The sequence below is a fragment of the Saccostrea echinata genome, unplaced genomic scaffold (assembly GCF_033153115.1).
Source record: "Saccostrea echinata isolate AGI-Se365-2 ecotype Australia unplaced genomic scaffold, CSIRO_AGI_Sech_v1 ptg000009l, whole genome shotgun sequence".
NCBI lineage: Eukaryota > Metazoa > Mollusca > Bivalvia > Ostreida > Ostreidae > Saccostrea > Saccostrea echinata.
The window spans coordinates 15,805,725-15,826,057 of record NW_026889758.1 but is presented as its reverse complement, the minus strand read 5'-3'; the positions used below and the strand labels follow the sequence as shown (position 1 = coordinate 15,826,057).

The 20,333-nt window shown below is 31.9% G+C and overlaps 1 protein-coding gene across 1 annotated transcript in view; it reads left to right on the top strand.

Moving 5' to 3' along the window:
- Window positions 1–6,507: 6,507 nt before the first annotated feature.
- LOC133183371 (hemicentin-1-like) overlaps window positions 6,508–20,333 on the top strand; it is a 31,565-nt gene continuing 17,739 nt past the window's right edge. The window contains exon 1 of the mRNA XM_061318335.1: window positions 6,508–7,675. Coding sequence (XP_061174319.1) covers window positions 7,540–7,675 — 136 coding nt within the window. The 5' untranslated portion in view covers window positions 6,508–7,539. The remainder of the gene's footprint in view (window positions 7,676–20,333) is intronic.

The following is a 20,333-nucleotide window of genomic DNA, read 5'->3' as shown; positions in this document are numbered from 1 at the left end:
CGAAAAGATTATTTCATACGTAGAGCATGCTCTGGCGTATCGAATCAACTGAGAGATATAAACTCCGTATGCAGGTGATAAGGGTATATTGCTGCATAGGTAAGGGAAGTTGACGATTGAAAAGTCAAAGTCATCACGTTTATTATAAAGCTTTGTTGTTAGATTACCATTAAAGTCTTCTAATAAAATATCCAAATATGAAACAGATGTGTCAAACTCTGTGATATCTTTTATCTCAAGCTCAGCGGGATATATCATGTCGACAGAAGAATGGAAATACGTCGTCGATATATCTAAATGTCGAGTTGAAGGCAACAGCAAGTGTTTTCTTCTTTTCTCGTAAAAGATTTTGAACAAATTCTGCTTCAAATGAATACAAAAATATGTCTGCTAATAACGGGACGCAATTGGTACCCATGGGAATTCCAATAGATTGTTCTCCAAAAACTACATAGATAATGTCAATCAGAAACTCGAGCATCTTTTTAATGTCAACTTCAGAGTACTTGTGTGTACAATCAGATTTTTTTTTTGACAACGTATATTTTTTCAGGAAACATGAAAACACTAATTATGCATTTTCTAATTGAAAATTGATAAACAAGTCTATTTTGGGATAAAAAAGACGCACCCAGGCATTTGGAGGATATTGCATGTTTTTATACTTTGCAGAATTTTAAATCTTCTATTCATTTAAATTTTTTGAAAAGCTTTATTGGAATATGATGACAGAACTAGGCATTTTTGAGTAAATTTTACATTTTATATCTTATGAAGCAGTATCTATTCAAAAACTACTAAAAAAAATATATGTACCAGAATATCGTTTAAAGTCAACATTTTGCAAAGTGTCGGTCGATGCAAGGATCTTTTTGTAATTACAATCTGTCGTTTTGTCGAATGTTGAAGGACATATTTAATACAAATTATTAGGCCACTATTGTCGAATTATTACTCTGTTTACCCAATCAAAACAAAAGGTTCACGACGGGGGATACTGGTCGACAAGGGATGCTCATTCTTCCATGACACCTGACCTCTGGTGATTTCAGAGGTCTTCATATTATCCGCTCTCATTTTGTATTGTTTAATTGGACTTTTGAGCTTTATCTTCACATTCCATCTTATTTCGAGTCCAAAAATTATTTTTCTGATTTCGAAGATCACTTCATTTTAGAGTAAGATAAGGACTTTGGGATTGAAAAACTCAGGACTAGGAAGTTTTCAATCACGGTAGCATTTACAAATAATTCTATGGACAATAAAAAATACTTTCTTTTTTGAAGATTGTATGATGCGTAGTTTGAATGCATGTCAATAATTAAGAAATTGATATTTATCAAAAAGTTGCCGCTTCATTATATCCTTTTAACGTTTTAAGAATTATATGCCTGAAAATGCAACGAAAGGATTACAAATCTTACATCTGGGGTTGTCGGATACTGAATTTAGGATAAATCATAAAATCATAATCGTCCAAAGCAAGTGCAAAAGACCCACGGCCTCAAGTTTCTTCAGAAAATGAAGTTTTGCACAATTAAGTCCTCCTCTTCTTGAGAAAAAAAAAACATTTTCTATATAATCATACATATAACTCCATTTAAACTTATTGGTCCCAATTTTCTTTATTGAGCAATGATTAGGATTTAACGACTTAAGTTTTCACAATGTGAAAGCTAATGCGTAGTAAAGAAAAAAAAGGTGGAAATCAGTCTCATATATAAATACTAAAACGAAGACCCCTGGAAACACCAGACATAGGATCAGGTACCAAGGAGGAGTAAGCATCCGTTGTTGAGAGGTCACACATGCTGTAATCCCTTACCGAAGAAAGTTTCACCAAAGGTGGTGAAACCGAACATATAAGAAAGCAATTACTACCGAAAAGATTATTTAGAGAATACAATCTATTATCAAGACGAATATTCACTGATATTTTTTTTTTTCATACAAATTGTTAGCCCATTATTTCTACACTGAATTGTCTACGGATTTTCCGTTTGATCGATTTTGACAAGGAGCACACGGCGGGTGTGACCGGTCGACAGGTAAAACTTACTAATTAAGGAATCGTGTATTACAAATTTAAAAAGCAATATGCGAATCATCTATTGCTTCCGTTTTCACTAATTCGGAGGATATAAAAGAATTAGAAAGACTACATAAACATTATGTAGTGGTTCCAGCCGACAAGGCATGTAACAATTTCGTCTTTGTTTGCAAGGCTAGTTATTATAACTTTCTTTGTAGAACTTGTTTTCTGGAAATCCAACTTGAACTCGCAGTTCACTTTCTAAAGATGAAATTCTTCAAAATCACATTTCAGTGTTAAATACCTGTACCATTCCAGTCAAGCAAGGTGAGTTCGATCTATCCTATCTATAATGGATTCCTAAACTTCATAAAAATCGTTACAAAAAGATACATTACCGGGTCCAGAAAATGCTCTAACAAGCCCCTATCTTTACTCCTTACAAAAATATTAACCGCTGTAAAGGTACTGTGCAATATATAACATATTCTAAAAGTGGTGAAAACACCAGATGTGGTTTCTCAAAATCTCCAGAGAACTTGTAGAAAATTCAAAATCGTCAAAATTTTCAAAAGTCAGTAATATCAAAACGTATGACTTTCCTACACATTATACAACCATTACTTACAATAAATTACAAACTAGGCTTTTTGATATCATAGACAACTGCTTCTGCAATAAAAATGTAATTCGGAAATTTTCGTACTTTGCGATTGGCGATCAAAAAAACTGCTTTGTTAAAAATCAGTCTGATTTTACACACAAGTACTCTGAAATTGATATTAAAGGATGTTGGACTTCGTCATTGACAACATTTATGTAGTCTTCGGAGACCAGGTCTTCAAACAAACATTTGGAATTCTGAAGGGCAGTAAATGTGCTCCTTTATTAGCTGATCTGTTTCTATATTTATGTAAAGCTGAATGTATTCAAAAACTATTACATGAGAAGAAGAAAACACTTGCTGTGGTCTTCAACTCGACTTTTGGAGATATCAACAACTTGAAATAAAACACATCGCAGAGTCTGAGACATCTGTTTCATATTTTATTGTTTTACAGACTATAAACGATAAGGGCCAACTAACAACTAAATTTTATGACAATGAAGATGACTTAGCTTTTCGATCGTCAACTCTCCATATTCTACTATTACCTGCTTATGGTGTTTACATTTCCCAACTTATTCGATAGTCAAGAGCATGCTCCGAGTACGATCAATTTTTAAACTATTAAAGGCAGGCTACTGACAGATAAGTTGATGTCAAGGGATTTCAACACCCTCGTTTAAAGTCAGCATTTCGTAAATTCTATTGTCGTTATAATGACTTTGTTACTCCTACTTGGCACCTGATCTAACCGCTGGAATTTCCAGGGGTTCGTGTTTTATGCTATCTTTACAGATTTCTGTTGTTTATAGATTTTTGAGATCGATTATTGTTCATTATCTTCACTTTTTTTCATTTACTCCTCCATGTAAATCGTGTACGGTACCAATTTTGATGACCAGATGCGCATTTCGACATATTATGTCTCTTCAGTGATGCTCATGCCGAAACATTGGAAATTCAAAAACACTTGAATAAAAACACTTTGAAGAGCTGAAAAAAGGTGCCAAAGACTGGAGCCAAATACGTCGAAGGATCAGAGCTATGCATTAGGGAGATAATCCTTAATTTTGAAATAAATTTTCCATGTCACCTGATCCCACCTCTGATGTGTTTAAAGATTCGTGTTTCCTCTGCTCCACATCTGTATCATTTCTTTGGACTTCTGAGCCTGATGTTTGTTATCTTCAAATTTTATTAAAGAAAAATTATGAATAATATGAATACATCAATTAAGTGATCATTAAAAATAAGTTTGTGTATCATTTGGTACACGTTAAATATTCTTATGAAATATATACGCTGAAATATAACACACACCTAATATCAAAGCTTCAGCATTTGATGATTGGATTTTATCCTTTATATTTCAGAGCTGAGGAAATATTAAATACGAAGATGAAATAAATGAAGAGGATAATGTTTCTTTCATTATAGATTTGAAATAAACTGCATTGATATATTTTTATATTCAATAAACTATTCCGATATGTCACATATTTATATAAAGGGAATCTGTATTTTCTAATCTAGGCCTGTCTAACACATTGCATTGGTGATATCTTCGGTGTCTGCTACATCCTGGAGAAAGATAAGGCTTTGCCATCGGATGTTATTTTTTTTCTTCTCTTTATGATTTCGTACATACTGTAGTATATTAGACATTGTTCGCCTGATTAAAACCTATTTATGCCACCTTCTCCCGATCTTCAATATTGATAAGTCTCCTTAACGTCGCAGACATAACACATAGGTTCTCGTTACTGGCTTCAAGGGACATTGAGTATTCCGTAAGGTGTAGGAAGACCAGGCGTGGATTAAGAATCAGTGATTCTTTGTCTGGTGTCACTTCCTTTTAATTACAGATATCTGTAATTTTGATTAGGAACTAATTTATAAGTCGAAAAGACACCAAACATAACCAGTCAAGACTACATGTTTATAAAGACACCATGTTTTCTGTTATATTTCTTGTAAGACTGTATCAATATTTCATACGCTTGATTAGGTCTTTAAGAGTGTCTCTAATGCTAAGTCTGGGAATAAGTTGAAAACACCCCTTGTCTCTGTCAAATTCATTAAATCAAATGAGAATGCGATTGATCTTGATTAGTGTTTCCAGGGTAATCGTTCGAATTTTCCTGAATGATTGACTCCTTCGTCATCCCACAAATATCACCTCACCTCCCACACCAGAGCTACTAATTACTGATGATACACACGCAAAAAATGAATTATCCAAAATGAAATTCGTTAATTATTGAAATATGCTGAGTTAAAGAATTAATTGCACCATCCTTATGCTCCCAGCTAATTAATACAGCTTATTTATACCTGTATCACTATATTGTCCACCTCTTGAAAACCTTGTGATTGTCCTGTCCGAAAAGTTGTACTGTAACAATGGGTCTTGCTACAAAGAATGCGATATACGGTTGTATCGGTCAGAGGAATACAAGTATAGGTCATTCTATGCACCCATGAAATACAATTATGTTTAGGTTATCATTCCTGAAAGTATTTGTTTAGATCCCACCTCTGATGTTTTTAGAGGTTTAAAGAGGGTTTGCCATACTCACAATTAATTTTGTATTGTTTCAATAGACTTTTGAGAGTGATTACAGTTCGTTATCTTCATAAATTATCTCCACCATAAGAATATTTACAGTTTGGTTAACGTATCCCTCTTTGAACATAACTGCATTATTGTATACACCAAAGAAATACAGGTAGGACATTGTATCTATCTAAAGAAAACAGGTAAATTATTGCGTCCACCAAAAAATATAGATTTTTGAATCCACATATAAATGTTTCGTATTGTTCGTTATCTCCACATTTCATAAATAAATACAGGTAAATCATTGTGTCCACCCCCAAAATACAAATTTTTGTATCCATCCGAAAAAAACATAATGGTTGTTGTATCCATCCAATCAGTAATACAGATAGGTTATTGTATCCAGCTAAAGAAATAAGGTAGTTCATTGTATCAGCGGAAATAATACAGATAGGTGGCTGCATGTATTTAACCCAAAAATAATGGAATGCATTCATGTAGGTTACTGTGTCCATATAAAGAATACCTTCTATTCATTTCCACAGGCACTTGTTACTCATATATATTTATAAAAATCATAAAAGGAGTGGGGTGGGTTAGTTGTATCGTTGAGGAACGGTCCTGCCCACAATAACATCGACATGTTAATTTCTACATTATCTGGGCAAAATTAAAATGGCATATGCTGGCACATGCATTTGACACTCCCCTACCTCTTTGCAAAATACACAAAGGGAAGTACAAGATGAGTTTAAAGTCTAAAGCCCTAATAAAATTTATTCATTTTCTGAATACATCTGCGTGATACTATCAAATAAGTCAAAATCAAGTAAGAAGAGAAAAATGGTAATATTATAATACAAAAATATATTTTTGTCATATTCTGAATTTCTCATTTTAATACTTTAAGGTGTTTTTTGTAAATTATATTTTAAAAAACAACAAATATTTATAATTAACATGTGAAATAAGCAGACAAATAATCATGCTTGAATTAAAACATTTTCTCAGATTTCAGCAAACAATCTGCAGGTAAAATTTCGAACATTCGATTTTTTTTACCATACGCGACGACACACTAAAGTGGCCATTTTGTGGTGTCGAGAATTTTCGTAATGCAGAAAAGCTGTTATCGTCACAAGTAAGAGTGTTAACATTGACACTTAACCAACAAAGAAGTGGAAAGCACTATCCACTTATCAATAAATCTTTTATATATAACAGCAATTGAACGATATAGATAAAGCTGTTTGCTCTTCATATACCCTTATCACCTTATTCCTCTCTACTTATAGAGCTGCTTCAAGCTTAATCTCATCTACAGTGATCAGTGGCTCTATAGAACTTCCGAGGCTTCCAAATAACGGAAGAAAGGGGGGAAAAGTTAATAAATTACGCAGGTATATGTGATTATATTTCAATTGTCCGTGTTTGATGTTAGGCCCCTTCGAGATTTAGATACTCGATATAACAGGTTTTCGTCATGAGAATACGAACTCCGTGAAGACGATACTGTGCGAAGTTATTGGTTGGTTCCAAGCACATGCCTGCAAAGTTCTTTCATTCGACGGGTTGGCTTCCATTGCAACGTAACGGAATATAGATGGAGTTTTTTTGTATGGACTTTGGTTGTTTAGCTAAATTGAAATTGGTCTCAGTATCAGTTTGATTATCAGAGGGAATCATTAGCTTAATTACTGTGAACTGTGCATTCTTTACGTTTGATCCTGACGTCGTTGCATAGGATGATCAATGACACGCCAAGTCTCCAATGCAGCAGGAGATTTCAATATTGGAACATACTAAATTCATTGAAAATTGGATTTTCAATAGGCAGTACATTTTAATGTCATCAGCTATCTTCGCTATGTTCTGTGAAATGTGAGCCAAAAACTCAGTTGTGTTGGAACCACGCTCAGGGAAGGACATAAAAAATTAAAACACTGGTAGTCTGTTGATTGAAACATCAAACATCTGAAAGCAGCCTGATACCTAAATTAGGCAGTGCCAATCAAGGTTCGTTAAATGGGAGCTTCCCAAGGAGAGACAAATTAAGATGAGAACAACCACAGAGACAGGATGATAATTCCGAGTTTTTATGTTCTAAGTTTTAGACCCCTGTGACAGAGTCTGTGTGAAACTTGATTGAATTACTAACTTAGCAGTGTTAGGGGACAAAATACCAATTTACAAATCCTTAATACAGTATCGATGTTCTATAACTCCTCGATCCACGATAGAAAATGTGAATTCTTAGTATTGTTGGAAGCATTTGACTTCTAGGAAAATGTTCTTTGGTTAAAATAGAAATAAACCATTACCAAAGTGAACTTATCAGAAATGTCAAACAAATACTTTATGGAAAAAATGGATTTTCGTCGATATTTCCGAAAATGTCTAACATTTGTTTTGTGCACAATTCATTTCAAGGATATAGCCTGGTTTTCTCCTATCTTTATCCTGATCTCCATTCCAGGTAAGCTTTGGAAGAATAAGTCGATATAATATTTGGAAGTCGTTTTCTGTTTATTTTTGTTTAAATTTTAATTAATATATTGTAATCTTAATAGCCTTTTATATCTTTTAAAACATGCTGCTGTCAGTAGTGGCCTTTATCAAGGTTATCTGTTCGGAACATAAGCAGTCTTTAGTGATGAATGATAGAAATTAATTTTATCATAGAACATGGTCCAAATGGTAATTTTTCAGTTTTTTTTTTCTCTATATAATTTAAGCACTATTGAAATGCTGTCAATAATGACTGAATTCAGTTTCGATTCTCAGGTAATTTTAGGAATAATGAAATAATACAAAGGAAATTGATAGGAAAAAATCAATCAAGTTGTTGAATGCAAGAAAAATTATGCTCACGAAGGTTAACACTAGGACAGTCTAGACTCGTACGTACTTCTTAATGGTGGTCAAACCATGTAAATGTAGGAAAACTCTTTCGTGATACGAACATGGTTGTTGAGTATGAGAAGTAATAATTTGATTCTATAATTCCTCTTAGATTTCTAAGTAATCAATAATCGGGATCTAATCCTTCCATGCCCTCATTTAGGACAGATCAGCTGGAAGGTCAGGCGTGCGTAATGAAGTTAGGAATCACAGAATTGTTCGATTTATGATTTCTTCACCGGTCCGGGTCCTCGGACTCTGTTGGTAGTTAATGTTCCGTAAAATAGAGTTACAGGAAATAGGCTGGAATAGAGGCCAAGCTCTACCAGGTCAGGGAATGTGAAACTTATAGATCGCCTTCTATCAACAATTGACTTTTTTCATCGTAATATTATTTCATGGACTAGAATATTTCACCTTAATCACGTTTAAAGACAAATTTTTCAGTTGAAAAATGGAAGAAACTGATTTCTCAAATGACAGCGCTAATAATGAAAACATTACATTTTTTTATCTTCTATTGTGCAATATGTTTCCTTTATAATGATAATGCTAAATTAAAATCATTGAATTATCTTGCTTATATCCTCAGATGAATTGCTTTCCCCTGTTCTTAAATAAGTTTTCTAAAGTTAACTATAAGAAAATAAATTAAAAGATTAATCCAAGATAGAATTATTGCGGTTTTTCACCACGCCGCATGAGTAATTGGCAGTGGCATATCTTAATAAATTAACTTACAGTAATATACGTAATACAGTATATTAGAGAAAATAAATAGACTGGAATTTAATGAGATGCCAATATTTTTGATTAGATATTGTTAAGTAATTGTAATAAAAGGTTCAGTGTCTATGACAGGAAACAATATCAAGAAAACAAGTTCTTTGTGTCTTATTACACAAAATTCTTTCTTATTACTGCTCTGTTGAAAGCCAATGGTGTTTTACACAAGGGAGCTAGTTCTTTTTGTTTCATTTTCATCTCTGTAGATAAATGGCGTTAACCGATCCCCTGGCGATTGATCGATTATCTGGAAAACGTTGATCAAATTCCTGTCTGGACACCTTTATGCCCTCTTTGCACCATGTTAATTTGTCCATAAAGCTTTGTTAAATTATGGAAAAAATAATTCTTGATAGATAGGCTGCCAAGACATTGACCCGAAAATTCACGAAGGAGTATAAATCTCTACTACCAGTAAACTGTCCAAGACCAGGCCTTTACCATATAATTCATAAAAATATTAAGTAGGGCTACTTTGGAATGAAATATGGAGATAACGAACAGTATTCAAGCTCATAGTCCATTTAAACTATACAAATCGGGAGCAGAGCAAAACAGACCTCTTAAAACATCGGAGGCTGGATCAGATGCCATGGAGGAGTGAGCATCTCCTGCCGACCGGTTACACCTGCCGTTTGCTCCTTGTCAGGTGCCTGATCGGGAAAAACGGAAAAATCCGTAGACAATTCAGTGTGTAAAAATGAGTAACAATTCCACGGAGACAACAAAACAAAACAATATTAAAAACCAGTGTGGTGACTGTTCAATTTCTGACATAAGTACTTATATCTGGTGTAAAAATAGTTCCTTTAACAGATTTTATAACTTGATCACAATTGAACATAACTTGATCATACTCTTCCCTTTATATCTACATTTCCATGGAATTATAGAACAGACAAGTTAATAATAATCAAGCAACACAATAATATGTAAATATTACGACAGAAATAAATTTAGAGGTTGAAAATATATTTGATGAAGCCTAGACGTCGTACAAAGATAGTCTAATCTCTTGTTCACCGAGAAAACCGAAAAGTTATTCTCCTCCCTAAAGTATGACAAAAACAAATCCTATATTTAAAAAGCATCCATTTCTAACACTCGGTGATATTTCCCCGATATAGCAGACACGGAACAGAACGCATGGAGTAGATAATTGCTCAGCAGGAGAAGAATACAGTGATGGGTAAAACCAACTGTTAAATTCAAAGAAAGATTCTATTTGAAATATCAAAGTTCACCCAAACTTTAAACATTTATTTTAAGGGAATAAAAGCTCTTTCTGTTTACTTTATGGGAAATTCTATATGTATATTGTCCCGTCATTATACCTTCACGTTAAACATTGCTCAAATGAGCGTATATAATAAAGATTAAGTACCATTATAAAGGAAAAGACGATCGTATCTACTATGAGCTATTTCGGCCATTAATAAGACAGTACAGTAGATAGAATGGAAAGTTAGCTTCGAGCCCAGCTATTATCTCTTTACCGCCCGAGCCTATCTCTCGTCAGAATGTGGGAATTAATCCCAATTAATCCTAATCATGGAACAGGATACCAGACCTCACCAGACTGAGCAATCGATAAATACGGTTAGGTTCCCTATCTCGATGCTATTGTTATGCGTATCTTTCACAAACACTTACAGCGAGTTGTTGCTATATAATTATATGACAAAACTGATCTTGTAAATTGTTCATTTTTTCCACCTTCATTGAAAATCTAAAAGCTGAAGATATCTCAGTTACGTTTTTTAAATATCAAAAGGCAGTTGTGTCGTTCCCATAGAGTGCAGTTCCACAAATGTTAACTTTTTATTTGAAAAAAAAAGATCCACAACCTAACTAGCTGCAATGCTAAAGATCATGCTCTATTAGAGGAAAAAAATTAAATAGTGCACTTACTATTCAATACAGTCGAATTAGTGTTCAGATTCGGACTTTTTCATGTCAAACAGCTGTTCAAACTTCTTTTCATCTCGCCTTCTTAAACCGATATGTTGCAATTTAATTACAAAATAAAGGTCATTTGTTGACGAAACACATCGAATAAAGATCATCTAAGATCTGCGAACCTCCATAATCTTGAGCATTAAATAACTATCTACCTCTTTAATTCATCTTAGGTACATAAAACTTTATAGATTTGCCATATTTTGTCTGATTCGTTTTTGGTACAGTCATAAACCCTCGGATGTTTGCTCCTAACACTCCTTCCTGTCCTGGATTCCTAGCTTGTTCCCTGATTTAGTTAGTCTACTATTATCTATTTTTTTCAACCAAAATTCCTATACATTTTTCAGAAATAAATGATTATCTGATATCATTGTCTTTTTAAAAAGAATTAAAACATTCATTGTTAACATTGAGTATGTTAAAAATATTAAAAGATGTGTTGGTGTAACATATTTGAAATATGTTAATCTATATGATGAGGCTTTATCAAATCATTCATGTAGTAGTTTTTTTTTTTCAAGGAATAACGTATCAAGTGACCTAATGAAGTGTTTTGTTTACATCCTCTCATACATTCACACTTCCCCTCTTTAATTTTAAACAAAAATGAAATATTGATTAAAATTAAAATCATAAAGTAGAGTGAAACCTGTCTAATCTGACATGCTCTGGGAGACGAATTTTGTGTCGGAATTGACAGGGTGTCGGATTGCACAATGTAGAAAATATGAAAATTAGTAAGATGGGAAAGAAATTTTACGTCGGAATTTACAGTGTGACGGATTGCACAGGTGTCGGATAAGACAGTTTTCACTGTATATTCAATTTGATATATAATTATTGATGATGTTTTAATATAAAATATTAATTATTAACTATTTTATAATTAATTGATATGCATTTTTCTATTTTGTAATTTAAAGTTAATAATGTAACAGCCCAGAGACCATATTACATTGTATATATAACCATATTTTATTCTGTTTCAAACAGAAATAGATATATTGTTTTGTTAGTTTGCTTGTGTGCTAGTTATTGGCTGTCTTCACAGTTTAAACAGTTAAAATCTAGTAAATGAGATTACCAGGTAGACAGTTTTTTTTTGGTTCTAGATTCAATGTGACATCATAATAAATTTAAACTTACTTTCTTCGTTAAGTTAAGAGACATAAGTGAAAAGATTACATCACCAAACTAAAAGCGTAATGTTAGAATATTTTCCCCTCACTAAATCTATTCTTTGTATTGTATTTAAAACGCTTACATGCACTTAAACCCTTAAAATATTTCAAGACAACTCTAGAGGGTTATTTCACTCCGTGTTCGAATCTTTGTCTTTGCAGGTAAGCTAAAACTCCGTAAAATACTTGACGGCGATCTGCCTTCATAAAGACCAACTAACACACTATCGGATTACCCGATGTCTTTTGCAGTTTCCGCATTCTTCTTGCCATCTTATCGTTAGCCATTTTTGTCGTTTGTTTTCACATTTCTATACCTCTACATTTTTCGATTTTTCATTTTATACACTTGATTTAAATGTATCGGAATATACGTCAAGGTACTGTTCCAGGGAAATTATATTTACGATGAATGACATCCATTTACGAATACTTCACAAACTATTGCACCAATTTTTACATTATAGGCATACTATGTTTATCCATTATTACAAATCCATAAGAGTTGACTTAACGACCAAAAGAATAAGATACACATGAACAATCTAAGATGTACATGTATTTAGGTTTTCTAGAAAAACACTTGTTTATATGCAAAAATTTCGAATATTGATTTTTATAAGCTAAAGTTTTATTTTAATTTTTCTTTTATGATTGTTTATCCCTACTCTTGCACAACATTTTCTTCCTTTTACTGTTCCTAATTTTTTAAAACCCATCTTTTTTTTTTTTTTTTTTTTTTTTTTTTTTTTTTTTTTTTTTACAATTAATTGAGTTGTTATTGCATAAAACAAAGGATTTATTAATTGATCCTATGTATTACGAAATCAACATACCAGAAATATGAAGTAGAATAGAAATGTATGTGGATGAAGTAAAATTTCTTCATTTCTGTTGTAGTGTTGTTCATTGATGTTACATTGATATCAGTTAGTTAGATGTGCTTAAAGATAAATAGCACTAACAAAATATTTGATGCATGGATTAAAATGTACTGATTATGAGTAGAAAAATATTATTTGAAAATTGTTTTAAAAACCTAAAATATAAAGAAACTGTAGGCTTTTTTTGTGTTCAGATTTGCTATTTTGTGCCATTTCTGTATAAAACTATGCAATTTTTTTTGCATACATTCTATGACATTACAAACGCTTCCAAAATTTCGACACTCACTAATATTATATATCTATATATATATATATATAAATAAATAAATATATATATATATATATATATATATATATATATATATATATATATATATATATATATATATATATATATATATATATATATATATATATATAAAGAATTTACTATTTGGAGATAAATGCAAATTTATCATGTTGATAAATGTCAAGTCTTCGAAAACGTTTTAAAAATTCGACGAATTTATAAGTTTATATGTATCCCAATCATAATGTCATTATATTCCCAATGAGGCGCCATATACGATATTTCTAAAGGTTTTAAAAAGTCATAGTACACCATTGCTCAATAAATTTTTTATGATTTTTTGTTATATGATCATACATTTATATGCGAGGTTAACACCAATAAACAGCGTTTTTTATTGTTTAAATAATATTTCAATGTTTCTTAACCCCCCCCCCCCCCGCCATCTCCCTAAAACTCTTTTTTTTTCCAATAAGATTGTTCATCCGACTCTGACAGAAACATTTGCAACGATAAATCAGAGGTAATTTTTACAGAGCACTTGGAGGTCATTCATATAGCTTGAGGAAAAAATGATTAACACATTAGAAGCTTGGCACCAAACTTAACAAAATATTGCTTAAGGGAAATTATATTTACAATAAATGGCGTCATAAATAGGTTCATTTTGTCTCTTTAGTAAGATCTATGCTCCGATCTTGCACTGCAGGACAAAAGTACAGAGAGATGTTAAATACGAGCTATCGCAATGGTCGCGTGAGATTCTAGAGATCTATGTCTGACTTAGCTCTTCGCTAAATGTTTGCTAAAGGCAAAAGATCATCATCAAATAAAGGGTTTCTCCAACTGGAATTGACAGTACCTACCTAAACAGAGATGAAAGAGGCCTAAAACCAGCTCATGCCTCATTATGGTTTATTTATTATCTGGATAGATAGGTTCTGTAATGTATTTCCTTACTTCAGGGGGAGAGTATCTCCGTATGTTACTCTATATTGTCACAAAGCATGCACATTGTGGCATATTGTTATAATCGTGAATGTTTATTAAGGAAAAATGGTTTGAACTATTTGGTAATTTTTACAATTACGTTCATAATAGAATTTGTGAATAAGAGTAATCTTAAGATGTACATATATCATTTAACCTGTTTCTTTAGAATATATATTACGAAGGGAGCGAATATCAGTAAAATATTAACATTTTTATTACATTTTCAACACTGTATTTTTAATTTCCATTCAATGTTAGTGATGTTGGTGATATTACATTGAAAAATGTCAAAATTGATATATATGCCATAGTTTATTAAAATTCTGGCAAAGTTATTTTACAATAAATAAAATTGTTTCATTCAACAGACTTAATAGATTCTTATATCAAATGAGAAATAAAATTAAAGCATGCACTCAAAGAATTATATTAAAGAAATATGAAAGACATACAGGAAGAGCATGCCGTCTCAAAATTTTCGCTTGTGCCTTGTTTGTTGGACATGGTCAAAAGTAAAAAAAAAAAAATAATAATAATAAGAATTTATTGTATAGTATATTAAACTTCAAAAAAAGAAAGATACAAAGCGGAACCTAGCAAGTGTTCTACCAAGCCTCTTTCTTAACAGCAACAGCAGTGAAGGAGAAACTTTGAAAAAAAAAAAGTATTTGAAAATTGGTGTTAAACAAAGGTTGATACAAAGAAAAAGCTCTAAAGAAATTTCAGAAAATTTGAAATCACAAAATTTTGCCAACATCAATAGCATCAATTTCAACACTTAATGCTTCACGAAGAACAGCCTTTTTGACTATACTGTCAACATCCTCCTCAATAAAAATGGAACTCGTAAATTTTCAAATTTTGTCAAAGGACCTCTACCAACTTCGTTAAAAGCCATTATGGTTCTACACACAAGAATACTGAATCTGATATAAAAAACATGCTTGAGTTCCTCATTGAAAATATCAATGAAGTTTTTGGAGACCAGGCAGACCTTCCAATGATCTGTTGGCAATCCCATTGATGTTAATTATTGCTCCCATTTATTAGCAGACCTACTTTTTGTATTCTTATAAAGCAGAATTTATCCAAAAACTCCTACATGAAATGACAAAATCTCTTGCTGTGGCTTTCAATTCGACATTAAGATATACGGATGACGTTTTATCAATTAAAAATATTCATTTTCATTCATATCTTGATTCGATTTTCCCTATGGAATTCGAAATAAAATACACCACAGAGTCTGACACATATGCTTCATATTTGGATGTTTCATCAGAGAAAGACATTGTTGGCAAACTAACAACTAATTTTACGATAAATGTGATGATTTCAATTTTTACATCGTAAACGTCATTTACTTATGCAGCAATATATAATTATCACCTACCTATATGGAGTTAATATCTACTAGATGATTCGATACACAAGAGCATGTTCTTTGTACGAACAATTTCTAAAAATTACTCGAGACTACTCAAAAATATCAAATTGATAATACAAAGGTATCAATGAAAAATCTCGTTTAAACTCAACATTTTGCTAATTAATTTTATAGTCGATGCAGTGACCTTGTTTGCAAATACCATCTATCATTAAGTCGAGTGCTGACTGACGTATTCCTTGCAAGTTGTCAATTCATTATTTAATTGTCTACCGGTGTGGCAGATCAACAGGGGATGCTTATTCCTCCATGGCATTTGATCTCATTTCTGAAATTTTCAGAGATCAGTGTTTGCTCTGCTCACAATTTGTATTGTTTCACTGAACTTTGAGCATGAATACTGTTCAACACACAAGAGCATGTTCTTCATTAAAAAAAATTCTAAAACAAGACGGGCTTTTGACTAATATGCTTATAATACAGTGATATATCAACAATCTCATTTAAAGTCAACATTTCGCAAACGCTATGGTCAATATAATGGCATGATTTGCAAATGCAATCTTTTTCAAGTCGTACGTTGACAGACGTATATATCATACAAATTGTGAGGCCATTATCTTTACGCTAAATTGTCTACGGATTTTTAAAGGGCACATGGCGGATGTGACCGATCAAAAAGGGGTGTTTACTCCTCTGTGCCACCTGATTCCACTTCTGTTTCCTGAAGACCATGTTTGCTCTGCTCAGAATTTGTATTGTTTAACTGGATTTTTTTATCATGATCATCGTTTGTTATCTTCATATTACACTTTAAAACATTATTTCAGTATCAATAATAAATAATTAAAAACAGTGCATCAAGCATTAGATTTAGTCAAACGTCTCTAAAATAAATCAACAAATAAGAGAGTTGAGTGAGTATGAACGCATCACCTCAGCTGGGTGTGTGTTACAGTACAGAACTCTCGTGCTATCCACGAAATCATCAAATGGATAGCTGTGAAATAACAACTGTCGCTTGTTTCTCATCAAATTAGTTTTCCCAGAGGAATCTCTATTGAACAGACCACAGATGGTTAATACTGGTCACGAAACTTTATGCACTGTAGTTTAGAAAGTCTTATATGTATAACTACCAACAGCATTGAGGATCCGGCACTTTACAGCTACATGTAAAAAGAGATTTCAATTAAACAGTATAGTCAAAAAATTACTATATTTCATATACATGTAGATATTTGGTTAATTTTATATTGGCTGTTCTTAATTAAGACCATTAATTTCTTATTTGTTCTGTTGTAGGTTAACTAAATCCATTTTAACATGTTATATATATCTACAGTTTAATGATAAGAAGATGTTTACAGCTTGACAAAATTTTTAGAGTTTTATCATTGAATGCTTCAGCAATAATTCTGAATTGTATCTTTCATTTAATTACTATTTAAGTAAGGAAAACAGTGATAATATATTTTGGTGAGAGAGAGAGAGAGAGAGAGATTTTCAGGTTTCCTTTAAACTCCATGTTGATCACATCCTTTGGTACGTTTAGTTTATATCAATACACCCTAGACTAGAATAATATTAATTCTTTGATCTTTATTTATTCCACTGTTAATCAAATCCAGGTTTCTTCAGTATTAATGTTTACAATTATACTTAATTAAGTTCTGAATGCATACAAAGATCCTAAATATTAATGGAAACGAGAACACGCCTGTTGTTTATGATAAAATAAGAAAAATATTCTCAATCCAAACCATTTGCTTGTAGATTAGCAAAAAGGTTACCATGTTCTATAACTTGATTATTTATTATTACTTGACGTTCAGGCCAACATATGAACCTTGAATGAATGTTAAATCCAGATCTCTTTTTTCACAAAAGTAATGTGGTTAAAAATTATTTTGAAAATCGTGCAATTGCCCTCGCTATTACATAATTGCAAATTTAAAAGAAATCTGCGGAAATGTGAGATATGATACTGAATATTGAGTTATGTTCTTTGTTTCCTTGACTCAGAGATGAATAAAGATAAATTCAATTGTAGTCTTTATTAGATTTTTTGGACATCTCTGTGCGGCTCCCGGGGCGGCCCAGAAATGAGGTCATATTTAGAATCTAAAACAGAAAATAGGTCATATTTAGTCGGAAAGAATCTGAAACATTAATGCTATAGAGAGAAAGACAGTGATATGTTCTGAAGAACTGATAAATAAGAGAACTAATTTTTGCACCTTTTTCAACCTTGGTAAGAAATCAAGAAATATAATAATGAATTTGTAGGCTGGCCAATCTTTCTTTTGACTACAATTAAAAAATTATTTATTTGTACCAAAAACAAAACAAAAACAAAATTTAAAAAAAAAAATATAAAGTTTGAAGATCCATTTCATTTCTTTAAGTTTCATAAATATATGCATTTTTAGGTCCTGTTGATATTCTCCATGCTGTTTAACACAGAACAGTTAGCTTAGAATGATTCTCTTACTACCTCTGATAAAGTACCTCATTAACATTTGCTTTCCAAGCCATGTATCATTCAATACCCATTGAACTGAAAAGTGACAACAAGCATTAAGAGTACAGATACTGATAGTTACTGTTTTTCTCCTGCTGTTTTTCTTTTGACACATCTTGTTTCTGAAATTAATTGTTTTTACACTTTGGTATGTCAGCTATAGAGATGGCGTGCTTTCGAAAGTGACATTTGTTAAAAGAACAAAATTCTGAGATTGATTCAACAGTCGAAAAATCAATAAACTGTATTTATAAACTTATTTATAAGTTTAAAAACAAACATATCCCATGCATCACAGATTTGAAAAAAAAATTTTTTGCAGTATGGTCAAAATAAATGTTTATGAGGGTATAATAACAAATTTGCTCATATTATACTTTTAAAGAGTTATTCATTTTATTTTACCACAATTTGAATGATATTTCTTCCCTCTGAGTCCTAGTCTTATCCTGTTATAAATGCTAGATTGCTGCTTCTAGTTATTTTCAAAGACAGTGCAAATGAAAAAAGATAATGCAACAATTTGGATGCACAGATCCTAGTCTGGATATTCTCAAAATTAATTTATATTGATAAACATCATTTTCATTTTCTATGAAGCAAACCAATTACTGAAGGACGATAGCAAAACATTTTAGAGAAAAAGAAAGTAGCAATGAAATAAAAATCAGAATTTTATGGAATTTTATATACGATAGCCAACTGCTTATTGCCAACTGCCACTGCTATTTTTTTTTATCATTGAAATAATCTTGCTAGCATATGATTTAATAGAAGCATGCGTATTAAAGATATTAAAAATAACAAAACATTCAATATCATCTATGAGAAGTGGCAGTTGACAGTAAGCAGTGAGCAGTTGGCAGTAAGCAGTTGGCTGTTGTAAATGAAATTCCATAGAATTTATTGTTATCTTTGAATAAATATTAAAAATCATGTACAAATAAAATTGAAAATATATTTTATTTTTTTCTGATATTTTTGTTGTTGTTATATGAGCTCCCAAAACGACAGGCCAATGTTATACCATGTTTATAACATTTCGTGTAATTCTAGCCTGTAATTTGACCTAATTGTTTATAGAAGGGCCTTTAAGTTTTTACAATTGTCCACAAATTGCTATTTCTTCGATTTTTTTCTCTTCGTATACTTGCCAAACCAACACTTGGAATCTTTTACTAATCACCATTAATTTTACGGTCAATACAGACGGTATCGTTCTTTTTAGTGGTATCTGTTATCTGCGCTGGATTCTTATGATGGTACAGTTTCAATGACCATAAAACGATGTAGGGTTTCTCTTCATTACTTACCTGTTTCTTGTTAAAAAAAAAAAACGTAAAATATACGTGAGGGATGTTCTCGCTTTCCTGGCGAGAATTCAGGATTAATACTTATTGGGACCAGATTGTAATTACTACTTTATTTTCCAATTAAGAACAAAGTATAGGTACAGAGCTGAATCTGTTGAATCGATAGACGTTTATGAGCTGCTTTTCGATTCTAACACATCAGTAAACGGAAATTACCAAATTGCGTCTCAAGTTGCCACCCCGCACCGCCATTACTCCGTTTCACATATTCGAGTAAACATCTATCGTATAATAAATTTGAACATTTTTGTTGTGGAAATTCTTCAAAATTATATGTCAATTTTGAATATTTTTATATTCCCAACAATCAAATTGAAACTGAATTACCATACCTATACTGGATTCTAAAACTAAATAAAAATCCTTACAAACAAAAAACACACAACGTGTTCCAGTGAATGTTCTACCAAGCCTCTTTCTTTATTCTTTACTAAAATATTAACAGCGTTGAAGGAGAAACTTCAGGAGTACTGTACTACAATATATACAAGAAGTGATGTAAATCAGATGTGAATACTTAAAAACTCCAAGGAACAATTAGAAAATTTGAAATCACAAAATTTTAACAAAATCAATCACATCAAACCGTACGAATTTTCAACACTTTATACAACCATTCCCTTCGATAAATTAAAGTTTTTCAATAAAAATGGAGCTTGTAAGTTTACTTACCTTGTCATCGGTAATTTTTCAAAATTATTTTGTTAAAATAATGATTGTACACTTAAGTACACCGAAATTGACATTAAAAGATGCTTCAGTGTCTGATTGACAATATCCGCTAAGTTTTTGGAGATCTCTCCAGTGTACTCAGGTGGCAGTTCACGTACACCGACAGAATATAAGGTCCG